General features: G+C 45.0%; 1 protein-coding gene and 1 pseudogene across 10 annotated transcripts in view; both read left to right on the top strand.

Moving 5' to 3' along the window:
• Positions 1–7,846: 7,846 nt before the first annotated feature.
• Positions 7,847–25,937, top strand: part of ALDH3A2 (aldehyde dehydrogenase 3 family member A2) — a 61,393-nt gene continuing 43,302 nt past the window's right edge. For 3 of the 10 annotated variants that reach the window (XM_030828220.1, XM_030828214.1, XM_030828218.1), the window contains exons 1-9: positions 8,632–8,723; positions 8,846–9,017; positions 11,434–11,665; positions 12,435–12,520; positions 16,247–16,455; positions 17,695–17,812; positions 21,093–21,234; positions 23,302–23,468; positions 24,907–25,006. In XM_030828220.1, the coding sequence (XP_030684080.1) occupies positions 8,865–9,017; positions 11,434–11,665; positions 12,435–12,520; positions 16,247–16,455; positions 17,695–17,812; positions 21,093–21,234; positions 23,302–23,468; positions 24,907–25,006 (1,207 nt within the window). In that variant the 5' untranslated portion in view covers positions 8,632–8,723; positions 8,846–8,864. Of the gene's footprint in view, positions 8,155–8,629; positions 8,724–8,845; positions 9,018–11,433; positions 11,666–12,434; positions 12,521–16,246; positions 16,456–17,694; positions 17,813–21,092; positions 21,235–23,301; positions 23,469–24,906; positions 25,007–25,937 lie in introns of those variants that run through there. The other 7 variants (XM_030828217.1, XM_030828215.1, XM_030828222.1 and 4 more) reach the window with 7 other exon arrangements.
• LOC115838456 lies at positions 21,947–22,055 on the top strand (annotated as a pseudogene).

Below are 25,937 nucleotides of genomic sequence, written 5' to 3'. Positions count from 1 at the left end.
TTCATTAAAACTTAAAACTTGCTCTGTAAAAAAACACTGTTAATAGAATGAAAAGACAAGCCAAGGATTATGAGAAAATCTTTGTAAAAACATATCTTATATATAAAAGACTATTTATCTAAAATATACAAATAACTCTTTAAACTCAACAATAAAAAGCAACCCAATTAAAAATGGTCTAAACAGACACCTCACCGAAGAATCTGTACAGATGGCAAATAAAGATGTGTAAAGATACTCAACACTATGTGTCATCAGGGAATTGGCAATAAAACAATGAGATACCACCACACACCTATGAGAATGGCTAAAATCCAAAGCACTTATGCCACCAAATGCTGGCAAGGATGTGGCACAGCAGGAACTCTCATATATTGGTAGGAATGCATGATGAATGGTACAGCCACTTTGGAAGAGTTTTGCAGTTTCTTACAAAGCTAAGCATAGGTCTCCAATAAGCACATACCAGCTATTTACCCAAATGAGTTGAAAACTTACATCCACATGTTTTATGTATTTTTTGTATCTTTTATGTATATTTTACCATTTTAATCATTTTAAGTGAACAATTCAGTGGCATTAAGTACATTCACAATGTTGTGCAATCATCGCCACTATTTACCTCCAGAACTTTTTCATCATTCCAAATTGAAATTCTGTCCCCATCAAGCGGTAGCTCTGTTACCACAACCGCTTCCCTTGTCCCCTGCTCCAGCCCTTAGTAACCACTGTTCTACTTTCTGTTTCTATGAATTTGACTATTCTATCATGTAAATGGAATCATTTGTCTCCTTTTCATTTTATGTAATTTTGTCAAACTTCTCTTTTTGTATCTCTTACCTTTTGTTCTCATGCAACTTTAATCTTTATTAAGGTGTGCTTTTCTCTTCTCTTTCTTTCCTGAGTTTCAATCCGAGTTTGCCCTCTCCTGTTTTCTTATAATCTATTCTTTAATCCCTCACAGACTTCCTTTGGGCTAACGCCTCCGCCCCCACCCCCAAAGATCATGTGTCACTGTCTTAAGAGATTGTGAGAACTACACATCAGAATGCTTCATCTTTTGTAAAAGTCTGTATCTCCTTTTTCCTTAGAGTTATATGCATGTGTGCATGTGTGTAGTGTCTATGGTCCCATGTTTGTTCTTTTCGATTACTGATCTGTGGACACAAACATTTATATTGGCATTTGCTGAAGAAGAGTGTGTTGAAAGTTAGGAAAGGTGTCCAAGGCAGTCTGAGGCTTCAATTCAGGTCTGTTGTCTTAAACACCTTTCATAAAATCTGCTATTCCCAGCTGTGGAAATACGTGCAAATAGTCAATACACATGAAAAGATACCCACCATGATTAGTCACTAGGGAAATGCAAGTTAACATCACAAGGAGATATCACTACATGCTGGGTGCAGTGGCTCACACCTGTAACCCCAGCACTTTGGGAGGCCAAGGTGGGCGGATCACCTGAGCTCAGGAGTTCGAGACCAGCCTGGGCAACATGGCAAAACCCTGTCTCTACTAAAAATTAAAAATTAGCCAGGCATGGGGACACGCACCTGTAATGCGAGCAACTAGGGAGGCTAAAGTGAGAGGATCACTTGAGCCCAGGAAGCAGAGGTTGCTGTGAGCTGAGATCATACCACTGCACTCGTTTTTTTTTTGAGACAGTCTCAAAAAAAAAAAAAAAAAAAAAAGAGAGAGAGAGACAGATCACTACGCATCCACCAGAATGGGTAATTTTTTTTTTAAATCAAGTTTTAGAAAGGAGCTGCTAGACTGTGGTGGGGGATATAAATTGGTATAAAAACAATGAAAAATTATTTGGCCTCTAAAGTTAAACATGTATTTACTTTCACCCAGAAATTCTATAGTGGTGATTGGGTAGGGGCCTAAGAGGAATGCTGGTAATGTTCTGGGTCATAGATACAGGTAGATAAACTCTGTCATAATTTACTGTAGGCACTGTTTTGTATTTATGTAGTATCCAACGAAAATGTAATGAAATTTGGGCCAGAAGGCAGAAAGAACTCCTGGGTACACACTCACTACCTTAGTCCCCCTGAGGTTTAAATGATTAAAAGTGTCTGTTTCATCCTTGCCTTTAAGAAAACTCTCTCTGCTGACAACTGAGCAGATCAAAGATCTAAAGGTTGTGGTGGAGAAGGGTCATGGAGTAGATAACCCACAATAAAAACAAAAACAAAAACTTGTTTTTTTTTTTTTAGCTGAAAAAGGAGGATGGAAAAGTATAGTGGGCAGGTATAGTAAAATCACTACAGTCTACTGCATTTCTGAAAGGAGTAGCTTGTGAGGACTCACCCCTTACCCCTATATCCTGCTGTGGTGATTTCATTACCCATAGCTACTTAAATCAATGAGTATATCATATTCAAAAGCTGAAGGGAGAATGTTTCAGCTTGGGAGTGTAGTAAAAGAATTCCCAGTCCTCTGTTTGGTTCCATAAATATATCACCTTGTTCTATTAAAGCACTTGGATGTGATTTTTAAATATGCCCAACAAAATGCCATCAGTTGATTTCTCTAACTAATAAAGAAAATGTTCAAGAGTTGGTAGTAAACTCTTGGTGATTATGCCATTAGAATCAGAGTACATCGTTTGTAAGAAATCCTCAGCCGGGCACGGTGGCTCATGCCTGTAATCCCAGCACTTTGGGAGGCTGAGGCGGCGGATCATGAGGTCAGGAGTTTGAGACCAGCCTGACCAACATGGTGAAACCCTGTCTCTACTGAAAATACAAAAATTAGCTGGGCATGGTGGCACGTGCCTGTAATCCACCTACTCAGGAGGCTGAGACAGAAGAATTGCTTGAACCTGGGAGGTGGAGGTTGCAGTGAGCTAAGATTGCACCACTGCACTTCAGCCTGGGCGACAGAGCAAGACTCTGCCTCAAAAAAAAAAAAGAAAGAAAGAAATCCTCACATCTTATCCTCAGCAAAAGCAGCAACTCTTTGCTACTCAGCAATTAATCTGCCCTAGGTGAAACTGATTCCTGTTCTAATTCCACACTGGAATTCTGTTCATGGCGGAAGCATGATTCATATCTCAATTTACCTAGTTCCTTACACAATATTTATTAGCTCAGCATGTAGAACTGGTTACTCTTTCGGATCAGATAAACAAAGATTATTGGGTACACTCTGTGGCGGCCTTTGAACTGATTTAAATATTGTCACTACATGGTTCTAGATACTGATATTAGTGGGTTGGCTTCCTATGCACAAGCACTTCTCAGTTACTTACATAATTGAATTAAACATTTTGTGTATGTTGGAGATACCTGCTTTTCTTTGTTATATAAGCCTGCTTGCCTTCTCACCCACTGTCTCCCAACTTTAACTATGGTATTTCCACATGGGCTGGATTTTTTTGTTTTTGTCCAAAGCAGGCAAGCAAGAAGTAGAAGTGAAGAAGAGTTTGATGGTCTTGCCAATTTCCTTGCTTCATCATGAATCTCCTTAAGCTTCAAATTACAGGCTGTTGAGAAAGCCACAAAAGTAGACAGTGCCAAGACACTAAGATTAGAGTATGTGAGAGTGTACCATTCATTCATTCATTCAATAAATACTTACTGAGCACCTACTATGGGCCACATTCTATTCAAGGTACTAACACTACAGTGAACATGAATGACAAAGACCCTGACTTTACAAGACATTCCAGTGAGGAAAACACATTGAAAACAACAAACAAACAGATACATTTATATTAAGAAAAATAAAACACGGTCAGGGACAGAAAGTAGCAGAGACTGGTATTTTAGACATGGTGGTCAGGGAAGGCTTCTTTAGGGAGGTAATATTGAAGCAGCAATTGAATTAAGTGAGAATGACAGCTGGACACTACAGGCAAAGGAAACAGAATGAATGCAAAAGCCCTGGGCTGGGAACGTGTTTAGAGTGCTCAGTAGTGTACAGCAAGGGAGCCACTCTGGCTGGAACTCACTAAGTGGGAGAATCCTACAAAAAGAGGTTGAAGATGTAGTCAGGGGCCAAGGGCATTTAAGGCTTGTAGAATAAGTGTAGAAAAATTCACATTTTGAATTTTATTCTAAACGTGAGGGGAGGCTGTTGGAAAGTTTTAAGCAGTGAATTAACATGATCAGGGTACCTTCAGACACCAACAGCTAGGTGGAGAACAGGCTACAGCAAAGTGTTATCAGAGTCCAGTCATGAAAGATAAACTATCTAGTTATTTCATGCAGAGGGAATTTTAAGAGTAATAGATGTCAAAAAGAATAATGGGGTGACATCATAGATAAAAAAAACTGCTAAAAACAGCCTTAGCTGGAACCAATGGAACTGCACCAACTTCTGTGCCATTTGGAGACACTATCACTTTTATCCTCTGTCTACTAGACAGATGCCACCTTGACCATGGAAGGAATTCGTAGAGTAAAGCATAATCCCTCCTCCACTTTCACTATAGAAATGGCCAGCAACTGCCACACGATTGAATTCAGAAGCAGTAAGTTACTCTCCACCTCCTGCCTTCTGATTTCCTTGTAGTGCCCCCTACTGGCAGAAGCCAGCTGGCATGAGAGCCTGGGAAATGTGGTTCACACACTCTAGGCCCCTGCAGTACACTATAAAAGGGCAAGTGTAGAACAGAGAAATAACAATCTCTAGAGTCAAGAGTAGAAGCAGGGTGCCGGTGAGGTGGCTCACATCTGTAATCCCAGCACTTCGGGAGGCCGAGAGAGGCGGATCACTTGAGCCCAGGAGTCGGAGACCAGTCTGGGCAACATAGCAAGCCCCCATCTCTACAAAAAATACAAAAAAATGTAGCCAGGCATGGTGACACATACCTGTAGTCGCAGCTACTTGGGAGGTGGAGGTGGGAGGATCACTTGAGCCTGGGAGCTGGAGGCTGCAGTGAGCCATGATCATGGACACTGCACTCCAGCCTGGGTGACAAGAGTGACACCTTGTCTCAAAAAAAAAAAAAAAAAAAAAACCCAAAAGAAGCAGGGAAACCATCAGGATGCTCGGCCTGTTTTTTCTTTTTCCTTTTTTCCGCTCAGCTGTGGTAATTTAGCCAATTCAAAGGCCTTGTTCTCCATAATTTCAACTTTCCTTCAGATTTGACCAAGTCAGGTAGAGCTGGTCAAACCCAATGGGAAAAAGACCAAAACAACAACAACAGAAACAAACAAACAGTTAAGCAAAAGAAACGATCGCACAATTTGTATTATTGAGCGCTCTGATGGTAAGGAGAAATTAAGTCCAGCTGGTTGTTAATCTTAACTTTAGTCACTAAGGAGAGTTTCCAAGACAAAACTCCAATTCAGTTGCTTATCTAGGAATAGGGTCGAGGCTCAAGACTGCTCTTTACCATTTTAGAAGGAGGAAAAAAACTCAGACCTACCTTCCCTGCTGGAAGCCAGATGAAATTCCAGAAAGGAGTTGCCTCCTCTCTATCTTCATGGAAGCAGGAAAACTCGCCTTCTTTGTTGGGAGTACGAAAAACTGCAGAATAAGAGGTGTACAGCAAAATAAACTTTAGAGCTCAACCAAATTTTGGGAGATCAGGGATTCTCTGGAGTGGGGAGCTCCCAGGCCTCAGCAAATTGTCCTGTTTGAGCAATAAAAATAGCCCAAGCTGGGACCAAGCACTGATAGATTTGTCAAAGGTCAGGTCCACCTCCACTCAGAGTCACTTCCTTTGGCTGCCAGTTTGTAAACCAAAACCAGCTCTCAATTTGGAAGTTTATTTTGCCAAGGTTAAGGACATGCTTGGGAGGGAGGTCTGTGCCTTTATCTAAAGATAATTTTGAGGGCTGCAATATTTAAAAGGGAGGAGAGGGCTGGAGGGGAAAGAGGGAGAATATGATCATTACTGAATCCACACATTGCACAAATAGAAAAAGGAACAGGCAAGGGAATAGTCAATTATGTATTTGCCTCCTGCTCTGTAAATCAGTACTTAAGTAAGATAATGAGAGGTGACAGCGTGCGCCCTCGCTCGCTCTGGGCGCCTCCTTGGCCTTGGCGCCCACTCTGGCCGCGCTTGAGGAAGCCCTTCAGCCCACCGCTGCACTGTGGGAGCCCCTTTCTGGGCTGGCCAAGGCCAGAGCCGGCTCCTTCAGCTTGCAGGGGGGTGTGGAGGGAGAAGCGCGAGCAGGAACCGGGGCTGCGCGCGGCCCTTGCCGGCCAGCTGGAGTTCCGCGTGGGCGTGGGCTTGGCGGGCCCTGCACTCGCAGCCGCCGGCCGGCCCTGCCGGCATCGGGCAATGAGGGGCTTAGCACCCGGGCCAGCGGCTGCAGAGGGTGTGCTGGGTCCCCCAGCAGTGCCGGCCCACTGGCGCGGCACTTGATTTCTCACCGGGCCTTAGCTGCCTCCCCGCGGGGCAGGGCTCGCGATCCGCAGCCCGCCATGCCTGAGCCTCCCCCTCCTCCGTGGGCTCCTGTGCGGCAGGAGCCTCCCGGACGAGCGCCGCCGCCTGCTCCACGGTGCCCAGTCCCATCGACCATCCAAGGGCTGAGGAGTGCAGGCACACGGCATGGGACTGGCAGGCAGCTCCACCTGTGGCCCCCGTGCGGGATCCACTGGGTGAAGCTAGCTGGGCTCCTGACTCTGGTGCTCCTGACTCTGGTGCTCCTGACTCTGGTGCTCCTGACTCTGGTGGGGACTTTATGTCTACCTAAGGGATTGTAAATACACCAATCAGCACTCTGTATCTAGCTCAAGGTTTGTAAACACACCAATCAGCACCCTGTGTCTAGCTCACAGTTTGTGAATGCACCAATCGACACTCTGTATCTAGCTACTCTGGTGGGGACGTGGAGAACCTTTGTGTCTAGCTCAGGGATTGTAAACTCACCAATCAGCGCCCTGTCAAAACAGACCATTCCTATCTCTGTAAAATGGACCAATCAGCAGGATGCGGGTGGGGCCAGATAAGGGAATAAAAGCAGGCTGCCGAGCCAGCAGTGGCAACCCGCTCGGGTCCCCTTCCACACTGTGGAAGCTTTGTTCTTTCACTCTTCGCAATAAATCTTACTGTTGCTCAGCTCACTCTTTGGGTTCCCACTGCCTTTATGAGCTGCAACACTCACCGCGAAGGTCTGCAGCTTCACTCCTGAAGCCAGCGAGACCACGAGACCACGAACCCACCGGGAGGAACTAACAACTCCAGACGCGCCGCCTTAAGAGCTGTAACACTCACCGCAAAGGTCTGTAGCTTCACTCCTGAGGCAGCGAGACCGCGAACCCGCCAGCGAGACCGTGAACCCACCAGAAGGAAGAAACTCTGAACACATCCGAACATCAGAAGGAACAAACTCCGGACACGCCGCCTTTAAGAACGGTAACACTCACCGCGAGGGTCCGCGGCTTCATTCTCGAAGTCAGTGAGACCAAGAACCCACCAATTCCGGACACCATAAGGTGAGGACAGAGCAGCTACCTGTGGGGACATTTAACCTTTTATCTGTAGCTATCTGCTTAGGAACATAGAGAAAGGCAATTTCTTGCATAATTCAGCTTTCTGCTTGATTTTTTCCTTTTGGCATAGTGAATTGGGCTGCCATGGTTTTTGTTGTTTTGTATATAAGTGGAGAGTTCATTTGGGCCAGGGTCTTGAGTTGTTTTCTTTTCACAAATATACCCTTTGGAGTTCAGAGGACAGGGTAGGATTAGAGCCTGCTGTGAGCACCATTCATGGGATTACATGAGGGAGTGGCGGTGAAAACAGGACTCCGGACTAAGCCCTGGACATCTGAACACCTAAGACGTCAGGAAGGGGAGAAAAATCCAGCAAAGGAAAACCCAGAGGACTCGGCCAGCGATCCAAGAAGAAAAGTGCAGAAGAGTGCAGGGAAGTGGTAAAGAAAAGAAAGCTTTCCACAAGACAGGACAGATCAGCTGAGCCAACTGCTGCTGAGTAGAGAGAGCTGAAGTCTCTCCCCCGAAAAGGCAATAAGGTGGGAGGGGGTAAACCTGAGGGCAGCGGGTTCTCTCTTCGGAGCGGGAACACGGAACGATGGGCAGCGAGGCAAGTGCAGCCTGGGGAGAAGCTTTGAGTAACGGACGTGCAAGGATGATGCTTGTGCAAGAAGGAAATGACCACTGTCCCGGCTTCGCGAGAGACTAACCCTGGCTTCCCGCCCTCAGGGACTAGCTCTCCAGGGAACTGGGACGGTCAGTGCTGGTCAAGTCGAGGCAGCTCCTCGCTGAAGGAAGGAGCAGGGGACAGGGAAGCGGAATGGGGAGCGCTAGGCCTCCAACTCCGTCCATCTGGCCATGTTTGAAGAGCCACAAAATGGAGGAGGGAACTCCTCAGAGCGTGCCAGAGCGGAGACAGCTCTCCGTGGCAGTCGGGGCGCTTCCGGCCAGGCGCTCACTCCCAGCTGAGCTCCCTCCCCCTGCTCCTCCAGGATTCCTCTTCGCCTTTTCTGGGGCCGCCCCGGGGTGCTCTCAGCAGGATGGCCAACACCTTCCCTCCATCCCTACACCCCGCCGCCCCCGGCCCGTGGCCGCGCTCCGCTCCGGCACTGCTCACTCCACCGCCTACATCCCAGCCCGCTGCCAGATCCCGGGAGGGGGCGGGGGGCGCGTGGGCGAGGCCGTGGATGGCGGCTGTCACCTGGGCCGCCCGGGCCAATAGGCGTGAGGGTTTGGGTCGAGCTCAGTCCTCCCCCGGCGACTCGGACTGGCAGTGGGACTAGGCGGGCGTGGAGGTCGCAGCTGAGCGAGCGAGCCCTGGGCGAGTGAGTTGTGGCTGTGGGTTGACGGTGGGGGACACACCCCAGAGGGAGGCGGAGGGAAGGGAGGGAGGCCTGCACCTGCATGCTTCCCGCCTCCCACGCCCCAGCGTCCCCCGACTGTGCAGTTCTCTGCAGGACCGGGCCATGGAGCGCGAAGTCCGGCGGGTCCGACAGGCATTCCTGTCCAGCCGGTCGCGACCTCTGCGGTTTCGGCTGCAGCAGCTGGAGGCGCTGCGGAGGATGGTGCAGGAGCGCGAGAAGGATATCCTGGCGGCCATCGCCGCCGACCTGTGCAAGGTACGCACGCGTGCGGCGGGGTGTGGGGAAGCTGGCCCCCGCCGCGCACTTGTGGACTGGAGCTTCCGCTGGGTTTTGTTTTCGCTTTTACATTTCGGATTACTCCAGCACTGGGAGTATGATCTCCAGCAATACAGATAAAGCCAAAGTTCCCGCAGACTTTCCCGGTCCTCTAGCACTCAGAAGGGCATATGTTACCTAGCCTCTGTGGTTCCCTTTCGGCCTTTTCTATTCTTGTCCATTTTTCTGTTACATTTGTAGTTCTTTTCCTTATGATGTGTAGGAACTCTTTGTATATTCTGGATTTCAGTAATTTGTCAGTTTACCGTATTGTGGATACTTTCTTTGGGTTTCTTTCTTTTTTTTTTTTAAAGCCAAATTTAGCAGTGGGAGAGTTGCATATCAACTTGAGTAACAGTAATATTAATAAGTTCTGAATAACCCATTACCATCAGACTAGCCTCTGGGTCTATTTCTTGTCTTTTAGCTTTGTTTATGGTTTCTTTGTTAGACAGAGTTTTGTTTTTAAGTTATAGTTGCATTCAAATTTTTCTTCATAACTTTGTGTATTATTAGGCCAGTTCTCCTCAAATTTTAATGCACTAACAGTTACCTGGGGATCTTGTTAAAATGCAGATTATGGTTCAGTACGTCGGGGGCGGGATCTGAGATTCCAAGTTTCTAACAAGGTCCCCAGTGGTATCATATGCCTCTTTTGGAAGCACGCTTTGTGTAGCAAAGTTTTTATTGTTTTGATTTGTGTGTGTGGTTTTTTTTGTTTGTTTGCTTGTTGTTTTGTTTTGCTTTTAAGATGGAGTCTCACCGTGTCTCCCAGGCCCGAGTGCAGTGGTGTGATCTCGGCTCACTGCAACCTCCACCTCTTGGGTTCAAGCGATTCTCTTGCCTCAGCCTCCTCAGTAGCTGGGATTACAGGCGTGCACCACCATGCCCAGCTAATTTTTGTATTTTTAGTAGAGATGGAGTTTCACCATGTTGACCAAGCTGGTCCTGAACTCCTGGCCTCAAGTGATCGGCCTGCCTGGGCCTCCCAAAGTGCTGGGATTACAGGTGTGAGCCACCACCCCTGGCCTGTGGTAGCAAAGTTTTAAGTAGTGTTTTAGGGTCTAAGTATATTCTTCTATGTTTTCTGATAATATTGTTACTTTTTTTTTTTTTTTAAAGAGACAGGGTCTCCTTTTGTTACCCAGGCTGAAGTGCAGTGACTGAATCATAACTCACTGCAGCCTCCAAATCCTAGGCTCAAGCAGTCCTCGTGCCCCAACCTCCCAGATACTAGGACTACAGGCATGAGGCTATCATCTTGTTTTTTTTTTTTTTTTTTGAGGCGGAGTCTTGCTCTTTCGCCCAGGCCGGACTGCAGTGGCGCTCTCTTGGCTCACTGCAAGCTCCGCCTCCCGGGTTCACACCATTCACCTGCTTCAGCCTCCCAAGTAGCTGGGACTACAGGCGCCCGCCACTGCGCCCAGCTAATTTTTTGTATTTTTAGTAGAGACGGGTTTCACCGTGTTAGCCAGGATGGTCTCCATCTCCTGATCTCGTGATTTGCCCGCGTCAGCCTCCCAAAGTGCTGGGATTATAGGCATGAGCCACCGTGCCTGGGCTATCATCTTGTTTTTACTTTTTATCTGCATTACATGTGTAGCAAGGCTTTGCTCTGGGTTTGTGATTTTTCCCTTCCCCACAATCTCCTCAATCAAAGATTATTTTAATAAGTCGTAATAGTGGTAGTACTAGTAGCAACTATAAAATTTCTTTTAGAGTACTTTTGGTGGAAAGGGGCTGTGATATTAAATAAACAAGATGGAGTAATTAAGATTCCAAAAAGTCTGTGTCATTTAATCATACTTGAAGAACTAAATGTTTGTGTGAGTATGTGTGTATATAGGATGACTCAAGAAATACAATAAGTTCCCTGTCCTTAAGAGTTTTAAACTTGGTTGGGAAACAGAACATACACAGATGAAATGTGAGTGATAGTTATAAACCAGTGTGTTAAGGATGAATATTAAGATGCAGGTCAAAAGCATGATTGCTGTAATATAGAAAGTGTGATCAGAGCAGACCTTTATTACTCAAGGAAATCTTCCTGTAAGAGGTAATATTTAAGCCTGGCTTTTAAAGGGTGTGGATTACTAAAGAAGGATTAACTAGTGGTGTTCTACTAGTGTTACTACTGCCTGAAATAATCTTTGACTTTTTTAAAAGAAATATATTAAAGAATTAGCAAGCCCTTATCAGGGGCGTGAAGGGTGCAAAAGGAGTCTGAATGGCAAACAGCTAGTCTGATAATGCCAGTTGTTGTCACCGCAGGTGTACCTGGCTTGAGTGTTTTGACATTCAGGGCCAAGTGTATCATACTTACTCTGCAAGATTAACTGTGATTCTCTTATAACAGAGTGAATTCAATGTGTACAGTCAGGAAGTCATTACTGTCCTTGGGGAAATTGATTTTATGCTTGAGAATCTTCCTGAATGGGTTACTGCTAAACCAGTTAAGAAGAACGTGCTCACCATGCTGGATGAGGCCTATATTCAGCCACAGCCTCTGGGAGTGGTGCTGATAATCGGAGCTTGGAATTACCCCTTTGTTCTCACCATTCAGCCACTGATAGGAGCCATCGCTGCAGGTCTGGTGCCAGCTTGTGTCTATATACCTTTTTAGGGAGGCTTATTTTCTCATATTAATTGGAAATTAAGGATAGTGGCTAATTAAATACATTTACTTTGGTGATTTGCCTTTGTTTACACCACCAGTGTACTGAGAATTCATACATACCATACATATTTTTAAATGGGCTGCTGAGGAGATTTGTGTGGCTATGTTTTGAAGCACCTGGGGAATGAACCTATGGGAGTGTAAAGGTGTCTGAGTCAACAGGCCCAGGAGTTTGGAGTCAGGCATCCACGTTCTAATATGGTTTCAGTTGCTGGCTCTGGCTTCGGATGAACCATTTGATTCTGTCTGACCAGTTTCTTCATTCAAATAAAGACTATGAGAGTAATGCTAGCTTGGGTATATAGCAAATGCCTGGAGATTAATTTCTCACTTTGCAGGATCCAGATAGAGAGATGTATGTTGAAATGGCTCACTTGCCCAATAATTCCAGGGCAGAGAGGACAATCTAAGGACAGAAGTGGGAGAAAAGCGATAGAAAGCTGGAGGAGTGGGAAAGGCTGATGGAACCCATTGTCAGTGACCTGAAGATGATGACAGCTAAGGAGTTAGCCTTAGAAGAGAAAGTGAGATGAGCTCTTATGCTAATTATGAGGATATGCAGCATTGAGAGCTGCAGAAATAATTGGGAGTACCTAGCCTGTACTTCCCACTGAACATCATTTTGGTAGCTATTAAAGTTAAATATAAGATGATACTGTTCTACTTTTTACTTTGTTTAGGAAATGCTGTGATTATCAAGCCTTCTGAACTGAGTGAAAATACAGCCAAGATCTTGGCGAAGCTTCTCCCTCAGTATTTAGACCAGGTAAGAATTTCTTGACCCATCTCCAATATACGTGTTTGCTGTGGAAAACACACATTTGATTTTCTTGCTATTACATGTTATTGCTGGCCAGGGACCCAATTGCAGTCTCTTTAAGCCTTCAACAGTTGGTTTAGCAAAAGAAGTTTGGTGGCAAAATACACGGAGTGTATTTTGTGTGGAGTCACCCAGCTCTTAGGGTTACACAATATATGTAGGCCCATGGCTTCATGCCAAACAGATTCTGTCTGTTTGGGATTTTGGGTTAATTTTTGAGCTAAGATGATTTTAGGTGTTTTCATTTAATGGATTATTTAATGAGGGACTGGTACTGTGCTGGGTGCTGACATATTTCTGTTACTAACAATCTCTTTTGTTCTAACAAAATGTACTTTTCTGTGATTATATAAGAGTACTTTTTTTTTTGAGATGGAATCTTGCTCTGTCACCCAGGCTGTAGTGCTGTGGTGTGAGCTCGGCTCACTTCAAACTTTGCCTCCTGGGTGCAAGCGATTCTTCTGCCTCAGCCTCCCAAGTAGCTGGGATTACAGATGTGTGCCACCACGCCCAGCTAGTTTTTGTATTTTTGGTAGCAATGGGGTTTCACCATGTTGGCCAGGCTGGTCTCGAGCTCCTGACCTCAGGTGATCCATCCACCTTGGCCTCCCAAAGTGCTGGGATTACAGGTGTGAGCCACTATGCCCATGTGTCTGGAATTGGTGGGTTCTTAGTCTCACTGACTTCAAGAATGAAGCCGCGGACCCTCACGGTGAGTGTTACAGTTCTTAAAGATGGTATGTCCGGAGTTTGTTCCTTCTGATGTTCGGATGTGTTTGGAGTTTCTTCCTTCTGGTGGGTTCATGGTCTCACTGGCTTCAGGAGTGAAGCTGCAGACCTTCGTGGTGAGTGTTACAGCTCTTAAGGCTGCACGTCTGGAGTTGTTCGTTCCTCCTGTCTGGAGTTGTTCATTCCTCCCAGTGGGTTCGTGGTCTCGCTGGCCTCAGGAGTGAAGCTGCAGACCTTCGCAGTGAGTGTTACAGCTCATAAAGGCAGTGTGGACCCAGAGTGAGCAGCAGCAGCAAGATTTATTGCAAAGAGTGAAAGAACAAAGCTTCTACAGTGTGGAAGGGGACCCGAGCGGGTTGCCACTGCTGGCTCGGCAGCCTGCTTTTATTCCGTTATCTGGCCCTACCCTCATCCTGTTGATTGGTCCATTTTACAGAGAGCTGATTGGTCCATTTTGACAGGGTGCTGATTGGTGTGTTTACAATCCCTGAGTTAGACATAGAGTGCTGATTGGTGCATTTACAATCTTCTAGCTAGACATTAAAGTTCTCCAAGTTCCCACTAGATTAGCTAGACACAGAGCACTGATTGGTGCATTTACAAACCTTGAGCTAGACACACAGTGCTGATTGGCGCTTTTACAATCCTCTAGCTAGACATAAAAGTTCTCTGAGTCCCCACCAGATTAGCTAGATACAGAGTGCTGATTGGTGCATCCACAAACTCTGAGCTAGACACAGAGTGCTGATTGGTGCATATACATAAAAGTTCTCCAAGTCCCTACCCGACTCAGAAGCCCAGCTGGCTTTGCCTAGTGGATCCCGTGCCAGGGCTGCGGGTGGAGCTGCCCATCGGTCCCGCGCTGCATGCCTGCACTCCTCAGCCCTTGGGTGGTCAATGGGACTGGGCGCTGTGGAGCGGGGGGCGGTGCCCATCGGGGAGCTCGGGCAGCATAGGAGCCCACCAGGAGCGGGGTGGGGGGCTTGGGCATGGTGGGCTGCAGGTCCTGGGGATGGCGGGCTGCAAGTCCTGAGCCCTGCCCCACAGGGAGGCAGCTGAGGCCAGGCAAGAATTCGAGTGTGGCGTTGGTGGGCCAACACTGCTGGGGGACCCGGGACGCCCTCCGCAGCAGCCGGCCCAGGTGCTAAGCCCCTTATTGCCCAGGGCTGGTGGTGGCAGACGGCTGCTCCGAGTGTGGGGCCCGCTGAGCCCGCGCCCACCCGGAACTCGCTCTGGCCTGAGCGCCACGCGCAGCCCCGGTTCCCACCCGCGCCTCTCCCTCCACACCTTCCCACAAGCAGAAGGAGGCAGCTCTGGCCTCGGCCAGCCCAGAGAGGGGCTCCCACAGTGCAGCCGTGGGCTGAAGGGCTCCTCAAGCGCGGCCAGAGTGGGTGCCAAGGCCGAGGAGGTGCTGAGAGCGAGTGAGGGTTGCCAGCACGCTGTCACCTCTCACCCAGCCTATAAGAGTACTTCTGCTTTCAAAAAAGACATGTCTGTGGCATGAAAACATGCCACACATACACAAAATGCCCTCCTGAACTAGAGGGCGGATCCTCACACTGACTTAACACACTGGCATTTAAGAATATCAAGAACTGAATAAAGAAAACGATCTGCTCAACTGCGGGGTAGTTCATCTGTCTGAGTCAGAGGTTCTTATGCCTTCCTGGGGAGGGTTATGATGCCACGAAGAAATTGGCACTGCTGGGTTCTACATGCAGTTGCTACAGGGAGGAGTCTTCATTTAGCTTTAAGCTAAATACAGCTTAAAAATATCTTACCTGTATTCTGTACATCAACTTGTAATGGCTTGAGGCCAGTTCTGGTTCTTGGAATGATATTGTTCTCTTTGTTAGAACCATTTTGTTCTAATAGCTGTGATGATCCAATCAAGAAAGATGAAATGGAAGACAGTGAGATGTCAAGGATTGAATAGGACATAGAACCAGAAGATAGAGGTTGAAGGTACTGCTTTGCCCCTGACCAGGGGTAAATTCTTCAATAACTGACTCTGTCCAGATAAGGAGGATAATAATGCCCTACCAGCTTCAGTTACTGTGTTAGGGGATCAATAATATATGCTATGGAGATTAAGCCATGGAAAAGTTAAAGCTTGAAACATTTGTTGGGCAGCTGAACCATGAAGTGAATGAAACTAATTCGCCTTCAAGTGGAAACATGAGATCCACAAGCCAGCTTTTACTTCACACTTCCACCTTGGAGTCTTGAATACTTCTCTGTCTTCCTTGCTTGCCATCTGCCCTCTTACTTTTCATGCTGTTATTGTCCAAGATGTTCTCTCTTACAATAGCTGGTAATGATAGCACAATGCTTAGATGGACTCAGTCCACAGAAGCTACATGAATTCTCCCAGTAACAGATGAGGAAATTGAGGCTCAGAGATGTTCAGTAGTTTGCCTAAGGTTGCATAAGCTAGTGAGTGGAAAAGCCCAGATTCAAACCAAATACACTTCAAAAGCAAGCGCTCTCAGCTACTGTGCTGGGTATACCATTCATTCAGAATAGCGTGGGCTAAGACCACTCTGTGTTGTGAGACAGAGAACATTCAGACTAAGACATGCGTGACCTGTCCTGTGGGAGCCACTCTTCACCAGAGGCACTTCTGTACACACCCGCATCTCATGCATTTTCCCTGGTCAAATTCAACCATTTGTTCTCCTTAGTGTCTTTCTTGCTGAGCTCATGTAAAAAAACACTGGAGTCTCCAGGTTGGTTCTATGTGGGTTCATGCTTCCCAGATGCCAGCAGACTGTGTATTCTCCTCTTGTCCTTGGTCAGCTCCCTCTCCCATCCCTCACAGGGACTGGTCTTGACACTCTCTGGATTTTACTGAATGTTACATGTATATGTTGAAGAGATTGCTGATGTTAGATGTTAGGATTAATTTGGCAGTGCAAGAGTTTGTGTTTCTCTTTCTTTGAGGATCTCTATATTGTTATTAATGGTGGTGTTGAGGAAACCACGGAGCTCCTGAAGCAGCGATTTGACCACATTTTTTATACGGGAAACACTGCGGTTGGCAAAATTGTCATGGAAGCTGCTGCCAAGCATCTGACCCCTGTGACTCTTGAACTGGGAGGGAAAAGTCCATGTTATATTGATAAAGATAGTGACCTGGACATTGTTTGCAGGTGAGTCTGGCTCTCTGATTTTCTGAGGTTTTCCCAGCACAATGGAGACTTTTCCTGACAATGTTACTCTTTGTACTTGAACCCCATACCTTATGGCTCCAAGATACATTATTAAGTTTGGTGGTTGATGTCCTCAAGAGTAACAGGAGTCTTTAACTGTCTCTTGGTGCCACTGTCAAAAATGGTGAGCTGTAAGTCCTGACATCATGTGGTTGTCCTTAGGAATTTTAAAAAAGTTATATCTGTTCTCAAGATTACAGCTAGATCTAGCAAGAAATTTTAACGTTCTTCTGGCCAGTGATCTGTGAAGTACATAATCCAAAGTATTGTGTGTGCCTAATAAAATCTTTAAATGCCCATTTGAGAGGGTATTATGCTGATCTCTTAACTGAGAGCCTTTGTGGACAAAACAAGTGTTCCTCATTTTTTAACTGCGAATAACATCTTGCATCTGAAAGTTAGAAAATAAGAGGTTTCAGGTTCTCTCTGCTAAATCTGGTTTAGCTACTAAGAAGTGCCAAATCATAGAACTGACTGCTCTGGGTGGCATGGCTTTCTCTCCCCTTCATGACTCTGTGCTCTGGGTGGCATGGTTTTCTCTCCCCTTCATGACTCTGTGCTCTGGGTGGCATGGCTTTCTCTCCCCTTCAGAGATTCCAGGTCAGGGTTCCAGGTTGGCTTCCTAAGTAGAAATCCAGTTGTCAAAACCAGACACCCTCGGTTAGTGAATGTTTATGGCATGGGTTTCTGCCCATGCATAGGAAAGGTCTTCCCAAGTGGGGCAGGGCTCCATAAGGAGGAGGGTGGCCTTGGAGGCTGGCTGACCTCCTGCTTTATACCTGAACATCTTGCCGGCAGAGCCAAAAGCCACAACCAGGAGAGGCTGTACTGAACTCCTGTTGTCCAGGACTTTCCTTTGGCTGGACTGGGAGAGGGTAAAGGACATTGGGAGCCTGTTTCTCCTCTTTTCCTGCAGCAGGCAATGACTTCACTGTTTACCAAGTACTGTTTCCCATGAGCTGGCCTGAGAACTTCCCTGCTATGTAAAATATTCCACCTCATTTGGAAAATACTTTCTAAGTTCCAACCAACTGATTTAGAAATGAGTTTTTAACTTTTTAATAAAAATTGCCAGATAAATATATGAATCTATTTTAGTTGCAAGACATTCAAACAACACAATGTAACAAATTAATATTTGACTGAATTATATAGCTGTTCTGGATGTTTTCCCCTCAGACGCATAACCTGGGGAAAATACATGAATTGTGGCCAAACCTGCATTGCACCCGACTATATTCTCTGTGAAGCATCCCTCCAAAATCAAATCGTATGGAAGATTAAGGAAACAGTGAAGGTTTGTATTAAAAACATCTGATTCCACTGATTTTAATAAGATAAGGAGTCAAATTAACTATTCGCAGGCAGCATCCCCATTTGTTTCTCCCTTCAGGAAAATTTCAAAAGCATATGTGACTCAGTGAACTTATTGACTAATATGAAAATGCTATGTGTACCTTTCATAGAATGTATGCTGGGAGCAAGGTTGCATTGGTGTTAAATCTACTTAAGCTGTCTAGTTGATTTGTTGATGATTAGCTGTGGCATATACTTTTTTAAAAAAGGTTAAATAATCGTGTGTCCGTGGTTTTGAGGGAATGTTGCCAACCCTTTAGGTATAATCAGAGAGACCTTTTAGCATATTGGCCATTGCTGCTGAAGGTTATCAGTTTTTGTGTATGTAGAGGGCCTAGGGTGGCCAGTAGTTTGGAGGAGTCGCTTAATTAAATAACTACTTACAATGTACCCTTTATATAGTTAACAATCTTTCAGGGTGTTTAAAGTAATTATCTGCAGTGAGGGAACCAAGGAAAACTGCACAGTAGAGTCCTAAGCCAAGACTTGAAGAAATACAGGATTTAAGTTGGTAGAAAGGAATGGGGGCTGGGCACGGTGGCTCATGCCTGTAATCTCAGTACTTTGGGGGGCCTAGGGAGCAGATCACTTGAGGTCAGAAGTTCAAGACCAGCCTGGCCAATATGGTGAAACCCCATCTCTACTAAAAATACAAAAAAAATTAGCCGGGGGTGGTGGTGCATGTCTGTAATTCCAGCTACTCGGGAGGCTAAGGCACGAGATTTACTTGAAGCCTGGCAAGAATTGCTTGAATCCGGGAGGCAAAGGTTGCAGTGAGCCAAGATCATGCCACTGCACTCCAGCCTGGGCAACAGAGCAAGTATGTGTCTTAAAAAAAAAAAAAAAAAAAAGAAGAAGAATGGGATGACCAGATGACCAGTGTGACTGAGTTCAGCAGTGGGTGAGGATCATTAACCCCTCAGATGAAAGAAATTATTGGAGCAGTCACTGTTTACTCTACAGATGTTAATTGAGCACTAAAAGGAAGGATCAAAAACACCAAAGAGTAATGCATGTGATCTGAAAATGAAAATTGTTGGCCGGACATGGTGGCTCATGCCTGTAATCCCAGCACTTTGGGAGGCCAAGGCAGGTTGATCACTTGAGGTGAGGAGTTAGAGACCAGTTTGGCCAACATGGCAAAACCTATCTCCACTAAAAATACAAAAATTAGCCAGGCATGGTGGCACGCACCTATAATTCTAGCTACTTGGGAGGCTGAGGCACAAGAATTGCTTGAACCCGGGAGGTGGAGGTTGCAGTGAGCCAAGATCATGCTACCGCACTCCAGCCTGGGTAACGGAATGAGATTTTATCTCAAAAGAAAAAAAGAAATGAAAATTGTTGCCGGTTGTGGTGGCTCACTCCTGTAATCCGAGCACTTTGGGAGGCTAAGGCGGGAAGATTGCTTGAGCCCAGGAGTTCAAAACCAGCCTGGTCAACATAATGAGACCCTGTCTCTACAAAAGAAAGAAAGGTTAGCTGGGCATGGTGGCACATGTCTGTAGTCCCAGCTACTCAGGAGGCTGAAGCCAGAAGGATCACTTGAGCCCAGGAGTTCAAGGCTGCAATGAGCCATTATTGCATCACTGTGCTCCAGCCCGAGTGACAGCGTAAGACTCTGTCTCAAAAAAAAAAAAAAAAAGAGACAATTGGCTGGACACAGTGGCTCACTCCTGTAATCCCAGCAATTTGGAAGGCTGAGGCAAATAGATCACTTGAGGCCAGGAATTCAAGACCAGCTGAGCAACATAGCAAAATCTTGTCGCTATAATAAATACAAAAATTAGCCGGGTGTAGTGGCATGTACGTGTGGTCCCAGCTACTTGGCAGGCTGAGGTAGGAGGATCGCTTGATCCTCCTGGGAGGCGGAGGCTGCAGTGAGCCAAGAATGTGCCACTGGACTCCAGCCTGGGTGACAGAGTGAGACCCTGCCTCAAAAAAAAAAAAAAAAAGAGAAAATTATGTACCAGGAAGTTCAGGACAATAGTTCACTATGTGTTCCAGGCAGAGTAACTTGGGGGATGAGGTGCTAGGGTCTTGACATGGGAATTGGACTATCATTTTTAGTCATAGGACTAAAAATGGATCCAGATGAGCACATGAAGGGAGAGTTGCCCAGATTCGGGGTACATGGGAAGAGAGAGTGGTTAAAGATACTTGTGAGATTGAAAATATTTGGGAATTGGAGAATGCTTAGTTGAGTGTGGTGATGAATTTAATTTCAAAGGAATAAGGGCCTCTGCCTCCCTTTGAGGCATTTATACTCTTAACACAGTGGTTCTCAAGCTACATGTTACACTAGGGAGCCATTTAAAAACAAGTTTGCAAGCCTTACCCTCCAAAGATTCAGCTTGTCTGAGGCCTCCAGGTGATTCTGTGATGCACTCAGCATTGAAAACTACTGTTGGTGACTCTGGAGTCAGAGCCCAGGCACATGCATTTTAGCAAGCTGCACCAGTGATTCCAACCACCCAGACTTGAGAATTGCTCTTGGTAGAGGTTGGATGAACAATGTTCATTTTGATTTGAGATGAAATTGAGAACTCTCACAAGTCTTTGAAGTGATGCAGCAATTCCGTAATTTTGTTTGTTTTACAAAGTAAATATTGATTGTATGATTATTGACGTTCTTTTACCTTGGTAATTTACCAAAGCTGTATTTTGATCCTTCGGGTGGTTTCACCATCATGTGTAAGTGGTGGAAATACCAGTTCAAAGAAGACCAAAACAACAAGTGGAGCAAAGATTGGCAAATGTTTTCTGTAAAGGGCTAGATGGTAAATATTTCAGGCTTTGCAGATGTTAGGGTCTCTGCTGTAACTACCGAACTTACTGTAGGGGGAAAGCAGGCACAGCCAATTTGCGAACAAATAGGCAACTCTGATGCAGAACAAGACTTCTTTCCCTAGCCTGCTCCCACTGTCAGCCCCAGGAGGTGAAGGCCCGTGGGTGGACTTTAAGAGATCCATAAGAAACTTTGGAACTGTGGACAGTGACAGATCTCTGTGTGTGTGCACGCTTTATTTTCTGGTCCTTGACCTGCCAAAAAGCTGAAAATTGCTACTGTCATATTACTGTTAAATTACTTGAGGGGTGGGGTGTTAGATTCTGTGAGGATATAAAACCAGATTGATTTTGGGGCATGGCTGGATTTTATACTTACTGAAATTGAATTGTGGGTCTTTGTGACATTTGTATACTCCTGTTGTTTTACATAGGAATTTTATGGAGAAAATATAAAAGAGTCTCCTGATTATGAAAGGATCATCAATCTTCGTCATTTTAAGAGGATACTAAGTTTGCTTGAAGGACAAAAGATAGCTTTTGGTGGGGAGACTGATGAGGCCACACGCTACATAGGTAACGGAAGTTCTCCTTTTCCTATGGGAAGATGGCAATTTGGCAGTTTTTGCTGACATTACTTATTAACACTAAATAAACTATTAAATATATAGCATTTAATTGTTAAAGTACTAAATCCTGCTTTCTGGTATACTGTACCTGTAGCTTTTGTTATAAACTATTTAAAATGTCTATGTTTCTGTGTATTGAATGACACCACCAGCGTTGCTCCAGTTGTTCATATTTACACATAACTACTTTTTTCCTCCTAACAATCCTGAGAAGCAGAATAGAATTTGATGTAATTATCTGTAGTTTGTGGATGGGAAAACAGCACAAAGAAGCAAATAGCTTGGCCACTATTCCACAATTAACCAGTGACGGTACCATTCCAGAAATAATGTTTTGGTCCATCATGCTTGACCTTATTATTTGTGTACCTTCTTTGTGCTTTTTCTTCTTTGCCTTGAGTATGTATTAGTTTGAATGTTATGCACATTTTTCTAAAGTAACATATAAGTTGACAGAAAAATTAGACACATTTTGCTGGCAAAGAAGCTGCACCACCTAGCTTTACTTATCCCCTTTATCAGATAAGATGCTATAAGTTACCAAAAAAAAAATCAACTTTAAAAAAACAAAACTTAAAAATGAAATAATAAGCAGAAATTGATTCTCTTATAATTAGCAGTCCCAAGGTTCTCCTGAGGTAGATAATTCAATGGCCCTGTGGTATCATCAAAAAACCCTGATTCTTTGTACTAGGATGCAAAAGAAAACAATCCTTGTGCCTTCTGTCTCTCTTGGTGGCAGCCCAGATCGAATTGGGGAATACATCTGTAGAAGAAAGAGAAAACAGACTCTACTTGTTTCACCTCTCTGTTCTCCCATCCTTAGCATGTCCACATTGTCCATTTCTAGGCTAATGAATGGTAAGAGGAAGGGGCTATCCTGATTAGCTTATAGACTAATTAGGACTTTCCCCTGACTTCGAGCTGGGATCATCTTACCTGAGCATGGCTATGCAGAGGAAGTAGACACTCAGCCCAAATTGGTTCTCTGACCTGAGGAAGATGTGGGCAATGGATTTGGGGTGGCAGTTTATATACCTCTGGAAGTGGTGCTGCAAGAAGCTGTCCCCAGCCACATTGCCAAGATAACCTATTAGAAACTGGGGGTAAAGGAAAAGTGCCAACTTGTTATTGTCAGATGACTTCTCTTTTGGTTGACGAGCCAGTTTCTTATTTACAGAGTGTCTTTTGGAGTACTGCTAGTTGGTGACTTACATTGGCAGCAGATGCTGGGACACTTTGTCTAGCCTCCCCAGCATCTGTTTCACCCTCCTTTCTTGTGCCTCTTCCCCGTGGTAGATGGAACAGTGAACTAAGGCTTAGGGAATTTTGACCATTTAAGTCTGTTTTCTTAATCTGTCTAACATAGTTACAATAAAGGTTAATGAGATCATATATATGAAAGCACTCGAGTTAAGAAAAATAGTATTGATTTGATTCACAGAGGAGCTGTCTTTGCTCCTAGAAAGACCTGTCCATTCGAGACCAGCCTGATCCAACATGGAGAAACCTCATCTCTACTAAAAATACAAAATTAGCTGGGCGCGGTGGTGCATGCCTGTAATCCCAGCTACTCGGGAGGCTGAGACAGGAGAATCACTTGAACTCGAGAGGCGGAGGTTGCGGTGAGCCGAGATGGCACCATTGCACTCCAGCCTGGGCAACAAGGGGGAAACTCTGTCTCAAAAGAAAAAAAAACCTGTCCACAGAAAAATGTTAAGTATAATATATAGTTAAATATATGCATGGCTGTGAACAGGGTTCAATGTGAAAAAGATATATTTGAGTGTGTATCGTTCCCTTGGTTTGCACAAGTATCACAGGGTTGTGATTCACAGGCTTGGGAGACACTGAGTATTTGCACAGTTCATCCACGTGCTCAGGATTTTTCAATAGATATGACTTGGGTGGGAGAGGGAAAGGCATGGATAGGTGACCCAATGAAAGAGATGTAAGATGAGAGTTGTGCATTTTTGTCTAATAAGCATTTTCATTTTGTTTATTTTCTTTTTAGCCCCAACAGTACTTACTGATGTTGATCCTAAAACCAAGGTGATGCAAGAAGAAATTTTTGGACCAATTCTTCCAATAGTGCCTGTGAAAAATGTAGATGAGGCCATAAATTTCATAAATGAACGTGAAAAGCCTCTGGCTCTCTATGTATTTTCGCATAACCATAAGGTAAGCTTTAGAGAGAACAGCTCGTTAGCATAAGCGATATCAAAAGTCATGTTCCTTCTTTGCTGTAAAACAATGCAAAAAAACAATGTGAAACAATGATGGTTTATTCTGTGTCATATCAGAGTCCACTAAGTGAAGTTGTGTTCTGAGGTTGCTGTCTTGGTTAATGAGACTCTGGGGTTATCACAGCATCCATTCCCCTCCTCCCTTTGATCTGAGTCTGCAGGGTTGAGTGTCACAAGGTTTTTGATTCACAAACATCTCCTGTATAATTGGAAGACTTATATGTGCCAGCATTAAATGCTTTTCTGATGATAATCCACAGGGCATTGCTGAATAACAGCCTGCACAAAATGGCATTCACACCCACTGTGTGGGACGAAGACCCCGACACTGTCACATAAATGGTTGTGATATAATGGATTTTAGTTTCTCACATGATGCTAGCTTCTTGTTAGAGTGGTGGAACTGCATCACCTGGTTGAGCAGTTCTGCCACTTTCTGCATGGCTCATTCATTCATGTCACTAGGTGACCAGCCGCTACTGAGACAGTGGCCCAAATGTTTTCTGGAGAGCTTCTGATGGCAATGTATAGATAGTCATGTGACAGCTTTTGGAGCTTGTGAGGCTATTGAGATACAGATAGCTACAGGTATTTGAAGTGAGACCAAATGTGTGGGGCTCAGTAAAGACTGGGTTATTAACAAAACAATGGTTTGACATTTAAATCCATGGATAATGTGGGCAGGAAGGAACGTTGAAGCCGAAAGTCGGCTGGCCAGGGTATAAGTCAGGTGTGGAGCACTTCCCAGCAGTGGGTCGCCCAAGGTCACTACAGTCCAGACTTGACATTTGCCATGAAGAACTGTCAAGGGCTTGCTGGCATCCAAGGGAAATGACATTTACTAGTCAAGTGTTGTTGTGCTTTTCTGAGCCTTAGGCCAAACAACCATTTATTTCTTAAAAAATAGGATGCTAAATCTAAAGTCTTAAATATTTTTACATTTCATAAAGACTAAATAATAACTATTAATCATGTGTTATAATTTAGAGCAGAGATAAGAAAGAAATAATAACAGTTTTTAAAGCTGGAATATAGTCTAAGCTGTCCCCTTATAAAGAGCCTTTTGCTGCTGTGTTGGGGAGTACAACTCCAGGTTGTGGCTGAGCAGGCCCAGAGGTTTGGAGCTGCCTCCTTTTGTGCACTAGATGTGTGTCTGAGAAGTTGGGTATTAGTCACTTTGCTAAATTAACCACAGTTGAGATTGTTTGTCTATCTGGCATGGTGTCCCCAAACTCGAGAATTTTCACTGACACAAAGCCAGAATGGGCATGCTTTGAGCACATAACTGAGCACACAGCCCTCTGTGTGGTGGGGCCATGAGTGTTCCCTAAGGGGCAACTTCACTGACCTGGACACCTTTGGTCTGTCCTCAGCTCATCAAACGGATGATTGATGAGACATCCAGTGGAGGTGTCACAGGCAATGATGTCATTATGCACTTCACGCTCAACTCTTTCCCCTTTGGAGGAGTGGGTGAGTCTTATTTTCTCCTGCTTATAGTACATATTTCAAAAGCACTACCATTTCATGAGTGGATTGTGCGGGGCTGCTGAAATAGCCAGCTGTTGCGTACCCTGATTGTCCTCTCCTGAGGGATGCCTTTCCTGGTCACCCAGTTGACTGATTTTCCTGCTTCCCCACCCACCCCTCCAGCATAGGGCAAATGTCTTGTCACTCTCTTTCTGTCAGCAGCACTGACTGACCACAGCTGTAATCATTATTTTGTTCACTTCATTGATTTTGTTGTCCTGCGACATTTAGGAGATTTGGGAACCAAGAATCAGGTCTCAAATTAATTAAGAAGATCTCTCTTTGTGTGTGTGTGTGTGTGTGTGTGTGTGTGTGTGTGTGTGTTTTAATGAGGTAGCAAATGAAAGGTTCGGAATACCAGGAACAGACAGAAGGTAGAGGGATTTTCTAATGTGCCTTTGTTTTCTGCTCAGTTCTTACCTGCATTGTTCCCCAGCCCTTTGTTGGGAGGAGCAGCCTCTCCTTGAATTGTTTTGTGATTTGAGTAAAATGAGACTCCCCCTGTTTTAGAGAGGACGGGAAGAAAGAAATTCATTCCAAGTGAAGCTTTGTGGACATAGCCTGATCCTTGCTGTTCCCTTTAGAACATGACCTGCTTGCCTCTCCCACATGTGAGATGACTGACTCAGCTTTTTATTTCTCCTTTGGGACCTAGGCTAGGTGGGCTTTTCTACTATCTACTAGAGCTATTACAAAATAGCTGATATGTAAACATTCTCATAACAAAAACCCAACCAGAAAAGCCACTGTCTTAAAGCCCTGTTCTATCCTCTCCCTTTGTAATACCATAAGTCAGTTGCTCCATGGGATGCAATGGCCCAGGACCATCTGTTCCTGGTTAAGGAAACCTTGTCCTATGACCAAGGAGCCTTGA

The sequence above is a fragment of the Nomascus leucogenys genome, chromosome 14 (genome assembly GCF_006542625.1).
Source record: "Nomascus leucogenys isolate Asia chromosome 14, Asia_NLE_v1, whole genome shotgun sequence".
NCBI lineage: Eukaryota > Metazoa > Chordata > Mammalia > Primates > Hylobatidae > Nomascus > Nomascus leucogenys.
This window is presented reverse-complemented; position numbering and strand designations above follow the sequence as displayed.